We start from the raw sequence: 22836 nt of genomic DNA on the forward strand, positions 1-22836 counted from the left end.
TCTCAAAAACTCAAGTGCAGGTGCCATACACATTAAGCCCCTGTCAGATCATTGTTTAGCAGACCATTATCTACTAAAACCTAAAATCAGTTTTCAGTGGACTAATAATTAAGGGGTAAAAGCCAAATTGTCACACATTACAAGTAACATTGGCACAAAATTACTGCACAGAAATAAATATCTACATTACAAATGTTGTGCAATTTTACATCAGTCCAAATGATATGGAAAGGTTTGACTGCTCCCCTTTTGTTACTGTAAAAACAAGCTGTTGGCTAGCCCACGGGGACTGTTTTCATCTGAAATTTTTTTTTACAAGACAGTACATATCAAACTAGATCACTTGATGGCCTGAATAATCCTAATTTGGAGGGTTACACTGCAAAAAAATGTTGTGATTCAACTGGTGGCAAAGCTGGAAGGTCTTTTCAATCTATAACAGAAGAGCTCATAACTAACAGAAGCCGTATAGGCTATCACACAATACTATATTTGTTAGTTTGCACATATTCTAAGCAGCTAACTACAGCCTTGTCTGTCTGGCTCTACCCCAAATTTAATCTCTGGAAAACATCCAGCCAGTGTGGGTTATTGGTATGTAAAAATGTATACCTTATTAAAGCAAGGACCCTGAATGTTTTCTTTAAAAATATCCTGAAAACATTTTACTTATGATTTGAAGCAAGCTTCATCATTTTTATGCTAGAACTATCTAATCAAACTATAAAAATTATTGAGTTATTCCACGGAAATGTAATGGTCTCCTGAGCGACAATGTTATAAAATATTCAAGGCTAAATACTAACACAATATGTTTACAATGAAAGTGATAGGCAATGGATGAAACATTTTTAGCTACAATGTAAAGTGTTCATTCAAAGAGAGGTCACAATTTTACAGCTACTCACACTAGAGGATGAATTAGTTCTTTGTATGGTTGTGTCTGTTATAAGTGAACACAAAAAAAGCATGTTCCCATTTCTTTGAATTTTTGAAATGTATTAGTAATTACTTATTTTATCTATTTCATTAGGTTACATGTCTTCAAGACTTCTTTGGTGATGATGATGTGTTTATTGCCTGTGGACCAGATAAATACCGATATGCACAAGATGACTTTGTTCTGGATCATGGTGGTAATTGCAGTTCACAAATTTATATTCTCTGTTTTTGTGTGCTGTCCAGATTTCAATGCTGTATGTAGAATATTTGTCATGGCTACCAACATCTGTCATGATTAAGAGTATTCTTTAATTATTTTACTAACCATTTTTACCATGTCACAGTGACTTACTATATTTCTCAGAAGTAATACCATTGCAGTCTGTTAACCTTTGCCAGGAAAGTGGGTATTAGTGAGTATCAGTGTTTTTTTGTTTTGTTTCAGAATGTCGTGTTTTAAAAACATCATATTCCCGCTCTGCAAGGCAATCTGGTTCAAAAAGTCCATCTTCAACACGGCGCAGCAAATCTCCAGCAACAAGTAAGAACATTGATTTCAATCAGAGCTTCATCTTCCTAAATATAAAAAAGCAAGAGAATTGATTTATGAAGGTTTTCACACAAGACTCCTACAACTTTCACCTAGAATATAATTATTTTTCCAGTTGTAATATGTGTGAACCTTGGGTGAAATCTGTGTGAATCTTGTTTAATATATTAATAATTAGACCTTTAAAAGTTGAAATCTGGTCTAAACAAATATTGCCTAATTTTAAAAATCATGTGTTTTCTCAGTTGAATGTTGGTGCCTATTGTGTATTTTCCTAAAAATTCTGTGCAGTAACTACATTTAGAACAATGTTGCCTCTGTTCAGTTTTTTTCTGTAATAGAGACCAGTAAATGTTAGCCTTTTTTTCTTATGCAGGTATTGTATCTGCTTCACCAAGGTTTTCCACATAAGAATAAAATAAAATATTTAAATAAGAGGAACTGCTGGGGTCCATTCACAGCTCTGAACAGGAGCAGCTCATTGATGATGTACCTACCATATTGATTGGTGCACACACGGGGGATATACTGTCTATATATCATCGGTGGTTATAGGTTAATTTTTTTAATTTAAAGTAATATTCCTACAGTTCAGCTTAAAACAAATATTCAATCCTTACATATAGTTTGTTGCCTATTTTAATTTTAATGTTTTCAATTTTTTTACCATTTTTTAAGATAGCTTGTAGTAGCTCCTCTTCTTATATTAAAATATATGTAAAAGGCTAATTTTAAAATGGAAGCACTTAAAGTAGAAAGCGCTTTATTTTTTTACTACTGAAAATATTTTTATATCTTCATATTATGTAATACCTATCAGTAAGGCTACGTACACACGTTAGATTTTTGTCGTTGGAAAGGATCTTTCACGATCCTTTCCAACAACAAAAGACTGAAAGATGCATGAACAAGCGCTGTACATACAGCATCGTTCAGTTTTTTGGAGAGCGAAGGGGGAAGAACAAGCGAGCGGAACCCTGCTGCGCTCTCTCCTTCTCACTTGCATTAAGGTCGTTCATCATTAGTTGATCCGCCAGGACGGACGTAGAACAACGTAGAAGGAGCACTGTATACACGCCTGATTCTTGTCCGATACTAGCTCTGAAGTGATAATCAGACAAGAATCATCTGACGTCATCAGCCTTAATCTTGAAATTTCAGTTCTGTACAGGACACTTTCTTTCCTTGAGGTGACAGTGCTGCATATTTGCTGGCAAATTTCAGATAGTGTTGTGACACTTTGCATATCATTTGCCACAATATGCCTAACCTGACCCTTTTTTCAGTATACAACACTATAGTCAGGGAGTGATAAGGCACCTTTCCAATTCCACCTACATCAATGGTAGGGCAAGGGCTGATGGGAGCATTGTGATAAGAGCTCATGCAGATCTTTGCGCATAGCTGATATGTGACCTGTACTAAAAATTAAATTAACCATATTTCATCTGATTATTTTTTGCATTTCTACATAAATTGTAAATTTTGTGATGTAATTGTTGGATCACACTGAGGCTGTTATTATATCTACACTTTACAATTCCTTTATTTATCTGAGTGTAATATACTTCCATTATATAAGAATAATATACTTTCCATTGTTCTATGGACATAATAGAGGTGTATGTGTCAAGAGCATATGAAAACAAATAGTTTATTACCCAAAAGTTATGGTAACTATTAAAAATATTCTGCTTCAAGTAATAAATAGTCTCTGTAATTCCTGCATGTGCTGTCAATGGCAACCAATTAGGGTCAGAATTCATAACTCTACTTTCATAAGAATTCATATTTCTACCCTCCCTAGAAGAAATTGAAAGGAAGATTACTATTGGCTGCTATGGGTAACACATACAGTTATTGAAATTATCCATTTAATATTTGGTTTCACAGGACTTCTACATCTATGTATCAGTAAAAAAAAACATCAAATTCACTACAGCAATCAGGATATCATTGCTGAGTATACTACAGTTGTTAATTGAAAATAGATATGTAGATATAGCATGCTAATTTAATGTGTTCTCTTAATGTTTTTACCCTTATTGTAAAATGAATGCAGTAAGGAGGACTGGCTACTACTCCAGTGCCTATTCCACAGCAAGGTCCCCAGGTGAGCCATTCAGATTGTGGCTTTCTCTCTTGGCTTTATCAGCTTACCTGCCAATTCTCGTCTTTGTCAAGCTTCATAAACTTGCTGTCCTCTTCATGTAAGCTTAATCATTCAAACATGCTTTTCTTTATTTATAGGATGGTGGAGTTTATCAATTTTTAAACTTTACCATTTACTGGCTGCTTTACATAGCATATGCAGGAATATCAAGGAGCTGATTTATGAGAACAAGAATAAAAGCAAATAAGATATTACTATTTTCAAAACTGCACTAGTAGAATAAAATAGAAATCTGGTTGTGACTGTCCAGTTAACAGTCCAGTTTTCAGAAATCAGCCTCTGTCTTTAACATATTTATAAGCCTGACCATAGATAAGCTAAGTACCTGCAAAATAATGTGAGAAATGTGCCTGTCTATTTTACACTTTTTTACATTGCTACACCACCAGAACCTGTCATCATCTTTTTTTCCAAGTCAGCAAATACAAAAAATGCAGTTTATATACTGTGAGTGTTTTTTCCAAAGAAAAGTGGAAGATGAGTGGTGTCAAGACTTTCTTTTATACACAATGTAAATTTCCAATTAGCAGTAGTCAGATCAGTGGTCAACATTATTATTTATTAGGATACACTTTTATCAGTGAAGCTGGGTGATCCAGCAAACCTGGAATTATTATTATTATTATTATTATTATTAAACAGGATTTATATAGTGCCAACATATTACGCAGCGCTGTACATTAAATAGGGATTGATTTTTTAAGTCACTTAATATTAGCAAACGTTTTCAATCCTGGACCAGATCCAGGTTGGCTGGATCACCCAACTTCACTGATGAAGGTATACCCTCTCCAGCCTTGCAGAGCTTTATTAAATCAGGCCCACTGTGTCATTCCCAAAACACACATAATTTAGATGAACATATGGTAATTACCTAAACTGCCCAAAAATGTCTCATTAGGAATTATTTAGGATTCCCTTTACAATGTGATCTTATTTTTGCTAGATGCAGAAATGCAAGTTAAACATATAAATATCATTACCCTTTTTCAACTGCCAATATAACATATTTGCACCTTCAAACTCAGTGTGAACATCTTGAAATATGTGTCAGGACCACCCATTACACAGTATTCACCGAACAATGTTTAATAAACACTAAGAACCCTTATCAACTATAAATCAACCCTTATCCCTTATCAACCCTTATCAACTATATATAAAAAAAATTAGTAAATTGTACATACATTAATAGCAGACATAGATCTTTGTATTTCTCTGTATGTATTTTTGTGAAATGGATAAGTATTGTTGACATCTTACTGATAAATATTAATATAGGGAATGATTCCTTATGTATATATCTTAGGGTGTTTTTATTTATTTTCTGTATTCTTGCATTTGACACAATCTTAACATTGTTTTTTAAGACTGGAGGTTGTGTTCAAATACAGTTTTAATATAAAAATAAAAAGCATTCAATCTGTTGAATTTCATGGTGCTGCTCTTTTGTGGGATCCCTTGATAGAATTTTATTTTGTTTGGTTCCGTGAAACCAGCATGCAGCAATTGTTTCATTCTTACCGTGGATAATAAATACAGTGTTAGGTGTCCTTACTCCCCCAGTAGGTTGGGTTGTTTTTTTCTTTCAATTTACACATCCGTTTTTTTCCTCAACTTATTTACGCTGGCCGATCACAGTTCAGAAACATCTATCATACACCTTCACTGTACCCTATGTCCCTCTAGAGTACATGTATCATTGAAAACTAGAAATGCAATGAAAGCAATGGGAAATACAGTTCTTTTTAAAACAATCTTATTTATGTCTTTTAAAATATCCCCACTAATAAATATGCTGTCATTCCTTAATACTAAAGCACATAAATGCTTAGGGAGCAGTGAACTTGAACTGAGACCAGATTATACAGTAGCCACACTCTGTATTAAGAATATAGACCTTGAAATTTCACTCTCACAACACCGTAAGAGCTTTGCAACCAAGATAATGACTTATTTTCAAAGTTTCTATCTTCAGTCAGTTTTGTGTAAGATTTTGAACAAATATTGCTATGGGTTAGGAATTTACCTCAAAGTACTGCAAAAATATAGTTGTACATTTACTATTAGAATGACATGCACTAGATTTGACAGTTGGCTTATTTCCGATTAAATGTTGATCATCCGTTGTATCTAAGTTAGTAACGTGCATTAAACATTACTGTTTTTTTAATAGGGAAAGGGCAACAATGATAAATAAAATAAAGTAACTTGCTCCAACCAATCAGATTTACTTTGACTAGTTTACCAAAGTCATGGTAATTAAAAAAAAGACCACTGGCAGATCTTTGCTTTGTTCTAAAGACCAGTATCATTTACAACAAACAAGAAAACAGGACAGTATCAAACTTTGTATCATCTCCTAACATTTAAACTGTATATCTCAAAAAATATTAATGTTGGAATAGTACTAATCATCCTCAGAACATAAATCACATCAGCTTACAGTACTGTATGTATCAAATGTTGCTACGTTGAAAAGGAACAGCAATCCATATATTTATTTGTGAAAGAACCAGTGATGTATAATTTGTATGATTTGTTTTTATGGTATTTAGGATATCAGATTTCTATAACTATTTATTTTATGTTATAGTAAATGGAACACCAAGCAGCCAGTTATCCACTCCAAAATCCACAAAATCCTCCTGTTCATCTCCAACCAGTCCAGGAAGTTTCCGAGGCCTAAAGGTAAGAAAATGTACCTGGTATTTCCAGTCCCACAATTTTTTTTTAACTACTAACACAGTACAAATCTAAATTGGTATAGAAGTTTAATGAAATGCTACAGGGAGCATGGGGGCTTTAAACTAGAACTATGTTCAGGCTACAGGCATTTAATTGTTTACATATAACTATAAAGCAGTAAAAAATAAAAAAATCCTCACAGACCTCTGGAGTTACACCAACTGAGGAGCAGTTCACCCTCAATGCTCTGAATATAAGCAATGTAGTCCTTTAAGTCAGTCCTCCTGTGCACATACTCTGTGCTTACGTTAGAGATTAGAAAGCTGGCTGACAGCCAGTTCCCTGTTGGGAGAAAGGAACTGAGCTATAAAGAAAACGTAAGGATATTTGAGGGGAGCCAATGGGAAATGAACTAAGCTCTCCCAGTAAGTCTCTCAGTAGAAAGTAATCCTGAGGGCTCCATTTTACCCTCACCAGACATTCCTGGAGGATTAAGCATTGCTACTCCGACCCATTTTATCTGGATTCAACAGTAACTGAAGGACTTGGAGGACCATAAACAAAGAAGCATTATTTGTATTAAAGGTTTGCCTTCACCTTCCAAGCTCAGGGAGATTGTTATGGATATTTTCAATTGTCTTTATGGCAAGACCAGACTTTGCTCTATAAAGTGTTCACAAAAGGCCAAAATGGGTTTCCCTGCTAGGCCATGTGACTTCATTTACTACATACACTATTTCACAGTCACAGAGGGATAATCTGTTTAGGGCATGGGAACAACATCCAATAGACTGTAATAGAGCCAATACTTCTAATCCTTCCTGATTGTCAAAACACACTGCACTGCTGAGCATTGATGCACCCTTTTACTCTATACCTTATTGTCTAGAAGGGCTCTGCTACTTTTTTTGCTCCTCGTCACATGTTCCATTTCTTTTCACCCTGAGTCTGGATCTGCTTTCAGTGGACACTGGTTCAGTATTCACCCAGAGAGACCTATGCATCCCCAGGGTCAATGATGAGCTCAGCGAGTGCATGTTGCATGCAGCAGACAGTGCTCTCAGCCATGCTAATTTTTCTTCCTTGCACCATTGGGAGTCTAACATTTATTGTTTTTTGGTAAAGTAATACCTGCAGATAGGCATCCCTATGGACACACTATTTATCTCTTCATTGTGTGCTTTTGAGATGAGCAATGTTATTGTGATGGATTTATGCCCACAAAATACCCGTGTTTCAGGGCAGACAATTCCCTGTTGCCAATCACACTACCAGCTGGAAGTGTGTGGGAGTACTTGACGCTTGTCCTTTCAGGTTAAGGAGATCCCTTAACCATACCTGTTTACCTCTTTGGATCACCCGGCTTCACAAAAAAAAAGTGTGTCCTCTCCAGCCTTGGAAAACTTTAACAAATCGGGCCCATGGTGCTTGCCCTGTTAAATTTTGTCTTTTGGGGCCTGTTGTTTCCTCCTTTGGTTAATTAAAACCACCATTAAAACTTTGTTTTATGAGTATTTACTGGTTTTCTAATTAGGGATACTGATAAATTTTTGGTTGTAGCATGTAATGTTTTCCTGTATCACAGTTGTGACAGGATTTCACTCTGGTATAAATAAAGAATGTTAAAAAAATAAAACTGAGAAAACCACATTGCAAAAATTGAAAATTTCGTACTCCACAGTAACTGCAGCTACATGAATAATTGGTGGTTTAAGTTAAAATGTATTTCATGCTTGAAGGAATATGTAAATTTTAATGCATATGGCATGAACACTGTTTTAAGTTTAGTCTTATAAAAAGAAAGAATGCAGCAGTTATGATTTTTTTACTTTTCCACTTAAACCAGATTGCGTTCAGTACAGAATAAGGCTACATTTTCTTCTTTTTTTTCTCACCATCATTTCTAGTCCTCTCAAAAAAAAAATTCTGGGACTCTGGCCTATTGAACTAACCAGTGAGCCCATGGTACTGAAATTTTGTGTTTTGATACCATTTTGTCCCTTTGCTTTCCTGGGTTATTATTTTAATTCTTACATGCTTGAACAAAAAATATACTTATATGAAATGGCTTTAGGAAAAGCTCTAATAGTCAACCTGAACATAGTCTGATGTTTTCATTGTTGCTTTTATCTAGTGAAGTTTTCATTTGTTGATTTCTGTGATTCATATGAGCCAAACAAATAATTAGATGGTAGCATTTTTGCTCTTTGGCAGCATATTTCTATTGTCAGCATTGCTATAAATCATATGTTTTTGCTTGTCAGAACAGTTTTGCTTGCTATATAAATGATTCCTATCCAGATTTATGCTAGTTGACTGTTTCTTTTCTCTAAAACAAAAGGTCATCTGTCTGCACTGTAGTAGAGTGGAGGTCTCCACCATGACCACCTTCTTTATCTGCTTTGTAGGATGCATTATTGTTGTTTTATTTACAGTTCAAAAGCCTTCTGGCTGTTTTTTATAGAATGTCAGGAAAAGTTTACATAACTGAAGAACTCCAAATTGTGCTCTCTGCAACATCTTGATAGTTTAGGCATAACGGAAAAAAATGGAACTGTCTCTGAAACCCCAGGCAAATAGCTAAATGCAAATAAATGTATGTGAGTTCTTTTTTTTTTTTAATAAAGTTTAATACTGGAGGATTATAAAACCATAACAATACACAAAGAATGGAAAGCTATAGAAAAAAACTTGCTAGAAATTGTGTTATAACATTAAAAAATAGAGCATTTCTGTGACCACATATATGTAGTTCTCAATACAGTGTATCTGTAAATAAATAAAAACGGAAAATTGTTGTCATACTTACCTGTAATTTTCTTTTCCTGTAAACTTCTCCTGACAGCATGCACACATGTAAGCTCTGCCCCTTGCTCTCCACAGGACCACTTTATCAAAGCAATAACAATAGCAAAGTAACCTCCCTCTGCCCTGCAGGTGTTCTGAAGCTGAATGCAAAACATTCTGGAACCTGTGCTGGTGATGGGTTAACCAAGAAAATCCTTGATTTCTGCTATACAAATAAAATATTGTGGCATCTATTTATAGATGTTTGTAAGTTTTGAGCATATCTGCCACCACAGAGAATAAACAGTTGCTAGGAGCCTCTGCCTTCCAGCCAGGTGGCATTCAGTGCTGGGCAGTCAGATAGAATGCTGCCAACGGCCATGGAAAAGTTTGTCCTGGCATAAAAGAATAGAAGGAGTAGCCAATTATAATTAGAGTTAAGACCTTTCCAATTTCTGCCAATGGAAAATAATTACCTTTGCTTTTTCTAAATCCTTTCCTTTCTTCAGAAGACTTCGAAAGATCAGTGCTATTGGTTCTAAAACTTAGGGGGAAAAAAATCAATTTTCTCGTGCCAGGGTTACGGCCAGTATTTGCTGGCACTTGAACATAACTGGAGATGCAAGCAGGTCTATCGACTTGAAAAACTCTGTCAGCCCAGAGGCCACTTGTGGTTATGAAATGATCTGCTCATATAATCACCCAACAGATTTTAGGCTGGTGGTTAGGGAGACAGAAAAGTTGCTTCTTTGAGATGCTTCTTTGTCCATGAAAAACAAAACACCTGACTGTGACTTGATGGAAATAGACAATCTTTGTTCCACTTTGTCTAGCAATGTAGAAGATCTGACCTGCATAATTATCTTAAAATAATAATAATAATTCCTTCGCTGGCAGTGTCAACCCCTCTAAAACGTTTTGAGCTCACACCATCATTTGTGCTACTTTGTACGAAGGCAAAAGTCTTCTAAATTTCACCGTAATGAATATTATCCTCAAATTTCTATTCCCTGCATAGGCCCTAACTAACTCTTTTGATAGTTCAGAGTTTGCAGAATTGAGTCAGAGTTTGCAGAATTGTCTTCTTGTGACTCTCCACTTGGTTTTGGATATTGTCAGCAAAGAACGTCATTCAAGTAGTGACATAGGCTGACTCCCTGAACCACAGCAAGGTTATCACTGTGACAAATGTTTTATTAAACATCTTTGGAGCTCTAGAAAGACTGAAGGGTAGACATGGGAACTGAAGGTGTTGGAAACATAGCAGACAGGAAGAATGTCTGGTGGCATTCTGCAATTGAAATATTCCTGTAAGCTTCTGCTAGATCTATTGAAATCATCCAATGAGCCAGACAAATGACTGACAAGGTCATCTGCATAATTATCATGCAAAACTTTCCTGTGTAAAAGGGATTTAAATCCTTCAGGTTCAGAATTGACCTAAACCCACCAGAGATCTCCTTACTATGAAAAGTTTGGAAAATAAGCCTCTTTCTTGCTCTCCCTTTGAAAGTAGCACCACTGCTTGTCCCATTCCTTGCACATAAGATAGAAGCGCATTGCACTTTTGTGAATCGCTTGGAACTGTTGTTTTAACGTATCAGGATCTCAGGGAGCCTGACAAAAACTCTATCCGGTAACCTTGTTACCTGACTGAAATCACTGAGGGTGTCAACGTCCTTTTCGAAATTCCAGAAACCTGGACAATCTTGTTTCTATCTCTTCGTCTGAATGGATACACCCTCAAAAGGCTTTCCTTAGGCTCGTTTTAGACTGTCTGACTACAGAACCTGGAATTTTTAGTTTCCATTTACTAAGGGTTAACAAATTTCTTGCCTCCTGCACAGTTATGTAAAAGAGTCACTGATGCCTATGCCACATCTTGGCAACTTGCCCCCTGTCCTCTCTATACCTTCTTCCAAATAGGATCTGGGCAGCATACAGTACCTGTTCATATGCCCACCTCAACAATGCGACACTACTGCTGGGCAACAACCAGACCTGTTGTGGTGAAGATTCGCTTCAAGTCTCCATCTACACACTGATCCCAGAGGATCCTAAATGGAAAATAATTGGACTTTCCTTCTAAAATGTAGGATAACTTCTTTAGGTGACTTGACGGCAACTTCTTACTAGCCTTGATTCACTTTATCTCGGCCTGCTTCTTTAAACCATATTGCACATACTCGCTTAGATGGTAATGCTTTTGTGCCACATGCCCAACTTTTCCGGGTGCTCCACTGATTTGCTTCTGAAATGAGAGAGTGACCCCTTTCTATTAGTAATTTCACAGGGTGAACTTTCTATTGCCCCTCGTCCTCTTCTAGAGGATCGACGAATAGGACTGGGAGAAGCCAGGTGTCTTGACTTTCTGGGATGCTTTTTTCGCCAAAGAGGTTGTGCTTGAGAGGCAGGCAGGGGAATATCTGGTGCAGACATAATGCACGGCTTAGTTGTGCTTCCTTATCTTTAATTGCTTCTTTAAAGCAAGGTGCAAAGATAAGTTTGAAGGGCAAGGCCTTTGTGCCACACGCCCAGCATACTTCAATGGCAGAGTGATCTGCGGACTGACTTAAAATAGGCAGGAGATTTATCTTTGCTTGATGGCCTAAATCCATCTTTCTAAACCTGAGATGGGGAAAGCTACTAAAACAACTTGTGAGTCTTAAGGAACCATTGTCACAATCCACACATCCACAGATCACTGTACGCTTGTGTAATGGTCAGGGCGATAAATGACTTGTTGCATTGCTGCCAGTGGGAAGAATGTCACCTTTACAAATAGCCAAAACAATAATTGGTGTCAGAATTAGCTGATTTGAGAGGCACAAATTGTACATTGCTGGTCAGTGTAATGGTCAGTGGGATAAATGCCTGGTTGCATTGCTGCCCGTGGGTAGAATAACACCTTTACAAAAAGCCAAAACATTAACTGGTGACTGTGTTAGCTGACCTGAGAGGCACAAATTGTACATTGCTAGTCAGTGTGATGGTCAGTGGAATAAATGCCTTGTTGCATTGCCAAATTGCACATTGCTTTAAGGAAGCCTTAGCTCCCTTTGGCACTGGCCTACTTGGAGACATATCCTTTGTTACACTCCCTCTATTTGAGGCATGGCAGACTGAGCTGGAGAGAAGCATACTCTGACTTCCTGGTATGCTTTCTTGGGGGGCTTTTATCCCACAACAGAACAAAACACTCTTTTTTTAAAAGTTGGCAGCCATTTTATGAATCCATCCCCTATATATATATAATATATCTTTTTTTTATATGTACCTATGCAGAACCAAAACCTACAAATAAAACTTCCTATCCGACTTCCTGCCAGTCAGCTTAGCAGCTGCAAAGAAGTAAAACAAAAAAAGTATTTCAAAATGGCGCCTGCTGTAAGCAGGACAGTGATGGTCGCCTAACAAAGGCTGCTACTAGAGCAAAATACACCCTGCTGTAGTAGTTTAAAGATCAACAGCGTTATGATAGCAAATTGCAATCACTAACATCTAATGATTTAATAAATGTACAGATAACCAAGAAAAAAACTCCAAGGTTTTCCCACAAAATAACACAGGATAATAATCATCTGGTAAAAAATACCATCAGGCAGAACAACAGTGCACTAAGCCATATTGTATGTACAAAAATGTTACAACAAAATTCTACCAAAGTATATACAATGCCTAATATTTGAGGCTTGGACTGCAATTTCATGGAGCCATAAAGCACATGGCCCAAGAGATACAACAGAAAGCAAAGACATTATTTCCTTCAAATTTATCTCTACTACTGCCATTTGCATGATGGCTGTGAGTTGAAGTTTGCTTCATGTGCAAGGCACTGAAAACAAAAGGGCTATTTAAGCTCCATATCACCATACCCTTGGCACCAGGGTTCCCAAAACTTGATGGATTTACCATCCGCGATGGGACTTCCCTCTTGGAGAGGCTAAACCAGGGGGGGAGAGGTAGGGGGAAACAAATGCTTGGTCCTGAAACGAGGACAGAAAAAGAACACCGGCAGAGGGAATTTATTTTTTTGCTTTGGTAAAGTGGCTTTATGGAGAGCGAGGGGCGGAGATTACTCATATGTGCATGGTGTCAGCAGAAGTGTCAGGAAAGTACGTTTACTGTTTGGTGATTGGACAAAAAGTAGATATTACAGTGATCTTATGTCACATCGTTGGGTCATTGGAAAGCAATCCGGTGGTATACCAAGAAGATAGTTCAGATGACTGTTTAGGTTTCTGTATCTATTCTGTTCATATGAGCTGGTAGAGCGTCAATAAAAGACCCCCATATGTCAAAAAAGGGACCAGTGCATCTTTCCTTTTCCAAAAAAAATTTTTATCCAATCCATTTGGAAGACAAATCTTAGTTTTTCTGCAAGAGTCTGAAAGCAGATCTATAGATCTGAAAGCATTTGTTAGGAAAGAAGTTTCATTTCACAAGGCCTATTGAGCTGCTTTATGCACTGTAGTAACATTCTGTTATAAACCTCCGAGATGGCCCTTCCAGGTGGATTAGGTTCAAATAGCAATTTGTACACTGGATTTGCCCAGTCTATAAGGGGGGGTTAAGTACCCTGGAAATATAGGACCATCTGTAGGTTGCAAATAAGCTTTTGTGTCAAAAAATAGGTAAAATACAGAGGCTGTCTCAAGAGTGAGTGGCTTTTAAATGATCAGTCTTGCTCAATCTCTAAAGCCCCATTCCGGGCAGCAGAAATAAATAAGCTTTCTGTAAAAGTTTAAAGGTTATTAATGTGTCAGGTTTCCACAAACCCTTGTGACCAATCTCCAGATCTTACATCCTCTCTCAGCCCTGTCATTCACAAGCTTTTTGACATTGTTATATACAATGCAGGACCACCAGACCTGCACTGTAGATGGTGACAATTGGAGTCCACCCTATTCTAAGAACCTTGGACAATCAAGTCAGGGGTAAAAAGTATAGCCCGAATAAATGTTGTTATAAAGATGGCAGTACACATTATAACCATAGGTTTGATATTATTGCTTAAAGATTTTTTTCACATTTTTATGAATTTTTTCACAAATTCATGTGCAGACTTGCAGGTGTAATGTGCCCAAGCAAGTATGTTTAGGCCCATGGAGCCAAAGGGTCAGGGCTTTATGTAGAAAAATGTATGTGCCACTATTAAATTCCTCTTATAACAGACCATCTACTTTTCATATTTTTTATGCTTCACTTTAGCATGGTATCATCAAGCTAATTATATTATTTGTTCAATAAATAGCCTTTTTTACTTTTAAACATGGTATAGCTATGTACCCCATTGTTGTAAAGTAATCAAATTTTTCTTCTAGCTGTTATAATAAATATAATTGACTATAACGGCAAAACTTACATTATATTCACTACAATGGCAGTAAAACTTACCCACTTATATTTATACTCTAAAAAGGTTTATTTATTTTATATGCTTGGAAAAATAATGCATTTCTTCTGTTTAACATTGTGTTTTCTTGTCCATTTACATGTGAGTAATCATCTAGTCATACTTCATGTAGGCCTTGTGGTCAGACACTTAATCATAATACTGCAGTTAACAAGAAGTTGAGATAATTTTTTTTCCAGAATAGGAATATGGGTGGTTATTAACAATATAAGCAAAACGTTTAAATACAGAAATAATTTAAAATATATAGCATTGTTAAACTCACATTGTTTTATGACATTTTTTTCTTTTGTTTTCTCATCTCCCATTATATTCTTAGATTCTAATCTAAAATCTGGAGGCAGTGTGCCTGACTATTTAAAGTTTTCCAAGACTGGAGAGGATACATTTTCATCAGTAAAACTGGGTGATCCAGCAAACTTGGAATGGATTTCTTCTAGCAAATGTTTTGAATCCTGGACCAGATCATTTCCAGGTTTGCTGGATCTCCCAGCTTCACTGATGAAAATGTATCCTCTCCAGCCTTGGGGAGCTTTAATAAATAAGGCCCAGTGTGTCCAGAGATTCAAATTTTAGCAATGTAATCAGAATAAAAGAGCTAATTATCCAGTGGTAATATAAACAAAGAAAAGTATAGTAACAAAGGTTTTGTTTTCTTTAGATGTCACCTCACTCTGGATCCATCTCTAATGTAAATGGTCTTCCTGATGTGAATAGTCCTGAAGGTAGGTTCAGTGGGAAAGAAGAAGAACATTATGCCTCCCAATGTTGTGTACCAATGTATCAATATTGTAGTGAACTCCATATAGCAAGTTAATTTCATATAGTCAGTCATCAAAGGTTCACTATATTAGAAAAGAGTGTCTGAAAGTTTGTTGTGTCCATTACAATGTCCACTACAATCCATACACTCCAGGTAATATTGAATTGAAGTTATTATTGATGTAGTTAGGGCACTTAATTACATTTTTACATTGTCACATCAAATTTTTTAAATTATTATATAATATATTATATTAAGGGCATTTTTATGTATGCTACCTTGACTTTCAGGCATAATCACACAATCAGCAAGTATGCACAGCATACATAACCACCAATTATGACACATACTTACCTTGTACAGTTGGCCTGCAGCGTTCATAGGGTGCTGCCATCTTCACCGGCAGCTCCATATCGGACCTCCATGAAAAGGACGAACCTGTTCATTCATTGGATGATGTTACCCCTGTGCAGGCATTACATTATCTCTGGTGGCTGGTCTTGTGTATATTTACATTGCATACATACCCAAGTAATAGGAATTAATTACTTACACTGGTGTCTTCTAAGCAATTTTATCACAATTATAGCAATACATACAGGGTATGAATGGTTTCAATTTCAAGCACAAATCAGTGCTTTGGTGTGGACTATAAATAAATTGTCCTCCCTTGGTATTTTTAGAACTGTAATGTGGACATCGCATTACCATGACTTCTTTTTTTGTAGGACTGAATGGAAATACTATTGCTGATGCTTCCATAATCCTGGAAAAATATAAAATAGGCAAAGTAATTGGAGATGGCAACTTTGCAGTTGTAAAAGAATGTATTGAAAGGTGAGAGAAATTTTGTTGAAATCATTATCTTTGTCTTTTGTAATAATGCTTTATGATTTGAAGGCATCTAGAGTTAAAAAGGAAAGTTCATAATGCTTACCTGCTGAGTACTTGTCTGTGATTTGGTCATTTTTGGGAATTTTTCCAACTTTACACTTACACTTACACTACCAAATCTGGTCCCCACCCATTCTCTGATTTAGAAAGATGTTCAACATGATTAATGATTTTGTGATAATGGAAGCAGACATTACCTAGCACAGTAGGAAGTAGCAGAAGTATGAAAATGGTTTAAAGAAAGAGAGAATGGGGAAAATGTAGTTTATAGATCGTCAATATATCTGCCAAGCCTACATATAAGACAATATTTGGACAGTGGAGAAAGAAAGAAGGCTTTAAAAGCTTTCATTTTTTCTCCACTGTCCAAATATAAGTAGCGGAAGTAGATTACCAGTAAAAGTCTGATGAGCTGCGTTAGTTCTAACTTGAAAGGTACTGTAATCATACTGTAAAGCAAGATGCAGAAATCACATCATTCAAAGAGAGCATCTTCCTATTTATACTCACTGCATTGCAGCACTTTCAGACATGCTATATTTGTGTTGTCCTGTGGGTCCTAGTCGAGTCAGTTAAGTGAAATTCTTTCAGTATGCAGGGCATTCAAATTTAATGGCAACATGCATTAGCACAATACACCTTGATGCTTGTAGTTTAGTGGGAAGGAACCCCAAGGTGAATTAAGTGATTTCTAAATTTTAACATAGCCGCAGTACATTGAGTTTGGTGGAATGCATTAGTAGCACACTGAGTACCTGGAACTGCTTCTATAATTCTGCAGTAAAATTTATACAGAATGAAACATTGACTGCTGTTTATTATCAGCATGATTTCTTTTGGCCATCAGTGGTAGACTCCTTATCTTCACCATGGCAACTTGATATTGTTAAAAGGAACTAAAAATTCCAATTTCATGTACATGTTTGCAATTACTTTAAAATTTCTGTCTATTTATAGAGAAGTGATTGTCAAACCAGCTGTTTTATATATAAAAAGTGGTGTGAGTCAGTAAGAACGAGCTTCTGACACAGCATAATTTAGAAGTGATAATTAATGGAAGTTCTGTTACAAAACCAAAGTTGAAAAAGATAATTAGTTTATTCTCCCTTCTTTTTCCTTTAGAATAGTTAATATTCTGTATTTTATGCATCTGTATAAGTCACACCTAACATCAGTGTAATGATTTGTTCTACAGGTCAACTGGAAAAGAGTTTGCTTTAAAAATCATTGACAAAGCAAAGTGCTGTGGAAAGGTAATTTTTGATTGAATGTATAGGTATACCATGCCATTGGAGATGCATGAACAGTAAGAGCAAATGGGACAACTAATATATTTTGCTAAGTGAACATCCTAAGTGCCTTTTGTAACTCAACCCCATTATTCTAGAAACTGGATAATCCAAAAGACTAACAGGAAGCTGGTGAAAAGATAGTAAAAAGATCCACTACAGTCCCAGATGCACAAGCTTCAGTTATCATTTGAATAAGGTGACAGATAGTTCACTTTGACAGTCCAAAAATGCAGAAGAAAAGGAGCTGAGTAGAGTAGAAGCAAAAAGCAGGCAGAGAAATGAAAGGAAAGAGGAAGAAGCAGGGGGAAATTATGACCAGGCTCTTTCACAGAACACTGGGAGGTAATAAGCCTTGAAACCCAAGATAAGCTGTTGTAGATCTCATGCAGGGTCTTCTCCATAGGGCCATTGGGCCTGATTTATTAAAGCTCTCCACGACTGGAGAAGATACACTTTCATCAGTGAACCTGGGTGATCCAGCAATCATGGATCTGGTTCATTATATTCCAGGTTTGTTGGATCACCCAAGTTTATAAATGAAAGTATATCCTCTCCAGTCTTAAGGAGCAATAATAAATCAGGCCCATTGCATGCAGACCAAATATTTTACCAAAAATCTATGTTTCCATAACAAAATATATGCATGTTTTTTAAAATTTAAAAGCCCCCCTGTATATATATCCCAAAGTTCTGTGACTGCTAATCACTCCCCCCTTACTTTGCTACCTAGGATATGATATTATAGATCCAGGGCACAGAGAGTAATTCGATTCTTCCTAAAATAGTAGAGGGCTGTGACATGCAAGGAAGGAGGTGGCTGTGTTAGAGAATAAATTAGTTAGTTTTTAGCAAGTTCAAAGTCGAGTAATATTTATTTGGAAAAGGAATAAAAAACTGAAAACAAGCATTTAAAATATGTAATTAGCTGTATTTTTAAGTTAGTTTTAGGGTTTATCCTTAATTTTTATGTCAATGGAGAATATTTACACAAAGGAAAACAAACAGAAACGCAGTTACTCAGTGAACATGTACAGCCATTTACATCAATTTCTGCCAATCTCCCCCAGGTCATAAAAGTGTACTCCTAAGTGTACTCCATAATACACAGGGTTTATTGGACACCCTAAAAGATATTCAAATTAGTATGGAAAGAAACTTTCTTTTGTACCAAGCATTGCTGCTGTAATAAAAATGTTCAAAACTGTTCCAGCATTAGGGATGGAAAGTTGATATTAGTTGCTATGTTGAGAATGGATTAACCACCTGGGCGTTACACTGAGGTCTACTCGCGGCCCACTGAAAACACCGCCGCGGCCCGGTGGTTGGGGACCGCTGCTCTAGATCATCAAATCATTAAACAACATTGTGGGATATCTGTATTTACATGTATGTTTTACATGACGTTAGACCACATATACTGTAAGTACTGTAAGCTTTATCAACCGTGAGTGTCAGTTGAACTTTTTTTAACACACTAGTTACAGTTATTTTTTTAAAAAGTATGTAGAGCCGATTAGCAGGTGCTATCTGCATTTTAATACTGCAGAGCTCTGGTATACAATATCTTCACAGAATGTTGAAAAGTTAGCATTTTCTCTATTCTCTCACCTGAAAATTGTGAGACATTGGGTCTGATTTATTAAAGCTCTCCAAGGCTGGAGATGATACACTTTCATCAGTGAAGCTGGGTGATCCACCAAACCTGGAATTGATTTAATTCAAATTAATTTGCTATTTGCTATGTTTGCTATGAAAATGTTTGAATCCTGGGCCAGATCCATTCCAGGTTTGCTGGATCTCCCAGCTTCACTGATGAAAGTGTATCCTCTCAAGCCTTGGAGAGCTTTAATAAATCAGAGCCATTAATAAGGAGTATTATAAATGTTGTTAGAAGTGTATACATTCAGAAACTACATCACTTGGTAATTGTGTCAAATGTTGTTCATCCTTAAACTACCATTATGTGTCATATTTAAACAGGAACATCTAATTGAGAATGAGGTGTCCATTCTGCGCCAGGTTAAACATCCCAATATTATTATGCTCATAGAAGAGATGGACACAACATCAGAACTTTATCTGGTGATGGAATTAGTCAAGGTAAGAGGATTGTTCCAATTTCATTAATCATGTGTGAGCATTCTGTGGAGACCATAATAAGATTAGAGGATTGTAAATTGGATTTCACAGTATATCCAATAATGGATTTATGATGTATCTGGGTAAGAACACATTTGTTTAAACATTGCTGGGGTTGACTATAGTCCATTTAAAAAAAAAAAAAACATGTGTTGGCTTTTATTTCTTTATTGCGTTATAGGCTGAAAAAATGTACTATTTGCAAACATATGTAAAATTTGCAGTGATTGCTACCCTTAGTTGCATGTACAAGCAATTGATCAAACAAGTTTAGAGCATTAGCTACAAATTGTTCACATATTGTTCCCACTAGGGAAGGGCAAATTTGTAGAAGTTCATACTTGAAGTTTTAATTTTATCGCAAAACTGCTGAGGATGTCTGGAGGACCCATTGGGCCATGTATCAAATAAAAAAGGAAATGTCATCAAGCTACATTTTACCCCATTCCTTCTTTAGCAAGTCAGATACCAGGGAACCTTTTTATAAATTGGAGGGGGGTACACACAATCAATGGCCAATATCTTATCCATGAAGGTCCCAAAATTGTTTAGGATCATACAATTTTTTATGTATTTACCTTGATTGAAGCCACATGTGTCTCTCCAGTCCATTGCAATGCAATAGGTATATGTAAAGGTGTTGAAAGTGTCACATTTACAATTTATTGGTGACAATACTGGGTTCAGGAGCTCTGAAAAAAATCATCTGTGTGCACCTAAGCTTAACCAGTTATGGAGACAATATCAGAGTTTCCATTGTAGTTTTTCACCCGAGTTAGTTATTTTCTGTTTTCTTTTCCCTAATCATTATCATGTTTGTTACATCATTACCAAATCTATATTTTTAGGCTTTTCTAATTTTGTTTTTTGCTTTGGCTTTAAGACATTTCTTGTCTAGCTTTTCTGCTTAAAAGGATCTGGATTTGGGTGTATACCAGTATTTGTGTTTCTCAGCCCATAAAACTACAGAACTTCCGCATTTTATGTGCAATATCTATTTTATACAATTTTTCTCAAAGTTGATCTTACACATAATAGTGTATGCATTACTAGAACTTTGTTCATTTTAAGATACATCTTTCTCCTACTTCTAGGGTGGGGACTTGTTTGATGCAATCACTTCTTCTACAAAGTATACAGAGCGAGATGCAAGTGCGATGGTTTACAATCTTGCAAGTGCAATGAAGTATCTTCACAGCCTCCATATAGTCCATCGAGATATCAAACCAGAAAATCTTTTAGTAAGTTGCAAGTGATGTGATTTGACCTGAAGGAATAGCATGATGTGTCAATGTAAATAAATAAGGATAATAATAAAAAAACAGACCTATTATTACTAAATATAATAACAATAAAAGACCATCACCTACCATTCTACAACTTTTATCCTTAAAATTTATAGTAGTTGCAATTTTAATTTTAGAAATTAGGATCCCTACTTTTTATATCATCTAAATTAATGTGTGTGTACAAATCAGTGTTTATACAGTACCAATAAAAATGTGCCCATTTGTTGAGCAGACCCAAATTCCTATAAAAAACCCTACTGTTATGAATATAAAATATAGTATATAAAATTCAGCAAAATGTTATAACACAGAGTGTATTGTGGAGCTGTGCAAGTGTAGTGCTAGGTAGATACAGATCGCTCGTCCTCCCCCTTACCTTTTCATTGAACAGAATGGTTCTGCGTGTACAGTGCTCATTGTTTATCTGTCACTGAAAAAAAATTATGAAAGATTGTTTCTATCAACAGAAATCCTATGTGTGTTTGGGTGTAGCTGGGTAAATTTTTCCCCTGCAGTGAGACAATTGACTAATATGCTAAGTGGACACCCTAAATCGTATAGAAGATCAACCCTCAACAGTTCATTTAGTGCATTGAAAAGAAATTATTTAGTTGCATACATTTGCAAAATAGGTGGAAGCCATATTGCCTTGTCAAGGCTGCTCAGTGATATGTGGTCGCTCCAATCTACAGGAGCTACTGTCTTGGGACAAATTAAGCATGTCTACCTGCTCATGTATTCCTCGCTTTATGTCTCGGGGATCACACAGATTGGTAGTAAGGCTTCAATATATTTGTAAGATACTTGTTTTTAACATATATTGATGAAACAGTGCAACTTTTTTTTCTTTTTGCTGGCTAGATAATAAGTGTTCAGTGTTTATCTCAATTATCTCAAGAGGAAAGATAAAGTTGTTGGTGCTTGCTTATACCCTAAAACTTATTTTTCCATCCAATCTTATGTGAGTCAAAAATCTAACACTGACAAAAAATTTTTTCAGTAACAATAGCTATGACAGAAATTCTACCGTTGTAGAAGTCGTTTTCAATGATACTGCTCAGCTAAAATTGTTCATGTCTAAACAAAGGTGTGCCACATTGTATGAGCAACGAAAATATTAAAATATGCTGATATTATGGGTGCTGAAGAAACCTCTGTATATAGAGGGTTTATATTTAGTGCTTTTATTTCCATTGTTCTCTTTTGTTTTCCATTTGAATTAGTCATGCAGAATAAACCCTGCATGAACTAAACACAGTAAAATCCTTATTGTGAACATAAGCAACAGGGTAGGATAGTGAAAAATAATGGGAAAAGCAAAGGCACTTGATGAAAAAAGTCAGATTAATGAGTGGTATAATTATTGCACCATGCGGTTTAGCAGTTCAATACTGAAAGTACAAAAGTAATTTACTATTTTTTGAGCCATGCTGAACTAATGGTGTACAAAACTAATGCTGAAATGTTCCATGTTGAGGTTGGACAATACAGTTTTATTGGCTTTTCAGTAAACCATTGATGAGATGTTTAGTACATTCACTATAAGGTAACACAGGCTGATGGAGGAGGAATCAGGTATAAAAGTCTATAAGCACGTTTCTAGTCTTTGCGTGACTGGACACTAGACTGAAATGATCTCCTGATAAGCTTTGGTTATGGTAAAGTACTGAACTAAAGTGACAGTTGGTAAGAAGATAACTGGTTCTAAATAGGAGCAAATACCATTTTAGAAGGGAATCCTTAATGGATTATTTTGAGAACAATCCTGAATTGATACCACATGATTGGCATTATAGAGGATATAATCTGGATTTTCTGAGCATCATTTTAATGATATTTAACTGTGCAGCAGTGATGCCCTGTGGTAGTCGTCTTAAGAGAATCTTCTAATCGTCTCTCTCAA

General features: G+C 36.1%; 1 protein-coding gene across 3 annotated transcripts in view; it reads left to right on the top strand.

The window, feature by feature from the left end:
- Positions 1-22836, top strand: part of DCLK2 (doublecortin like kinase 2) — a 62919-nt gene that overhangs the window by 26700 nt on the left and 13383 nt on the right. For 2 of the 3 annotated variants that reach the window (XM_072405900.1, XM_072405902.1), the window contains exons 3-11: positions 1034-1136; positions 1388-1483; positions 3555-3605; positions 6262-6356; positions 15218-15281; positions 16048-16156; positions 17409-17466; positions 19486-19605; positions 20739-20885. In XM_072405900.1, coding sequence (XP_072262001.1) covers positions 1034-1136; positions 1388-1483; positions 3555-3605; positions 6262-6356; positions 15218-15281; positions 16048-16156; positions 17409-17466; positions 19486-19605; positions 20739-20885 — 843 coding nt within the window. The remainder of the gene's footprint in view (positions 1-1033; positions 1137-1387; positions 1484-3554; positions 3606-6261; positions 6357-15217; positions 15282-16047; positions 16157-17408; positions 17467-19485; positions 19606-20738; positions 20886-22836) is intronic. The other variant, XM_072405901.1, reaches the window with a different exon arrangement.

The sequence above is a fragment of the Pyxicephalus adspersus genome, chromosome 3 (assembly GCF_032062135.1).
Source record: "Pyxicephalus adspersus chromosome 3, UCB_Pads_2.0, whole genome shotgun sequence".
Classification (NCBI taxonomy): domain Eukaryota; kingdom Metazoa; phylum Chordata; class Amphibia; order Anura; family Pyxicephalidae; genus Pyxicephalus; species Pyxicephalus adspersus.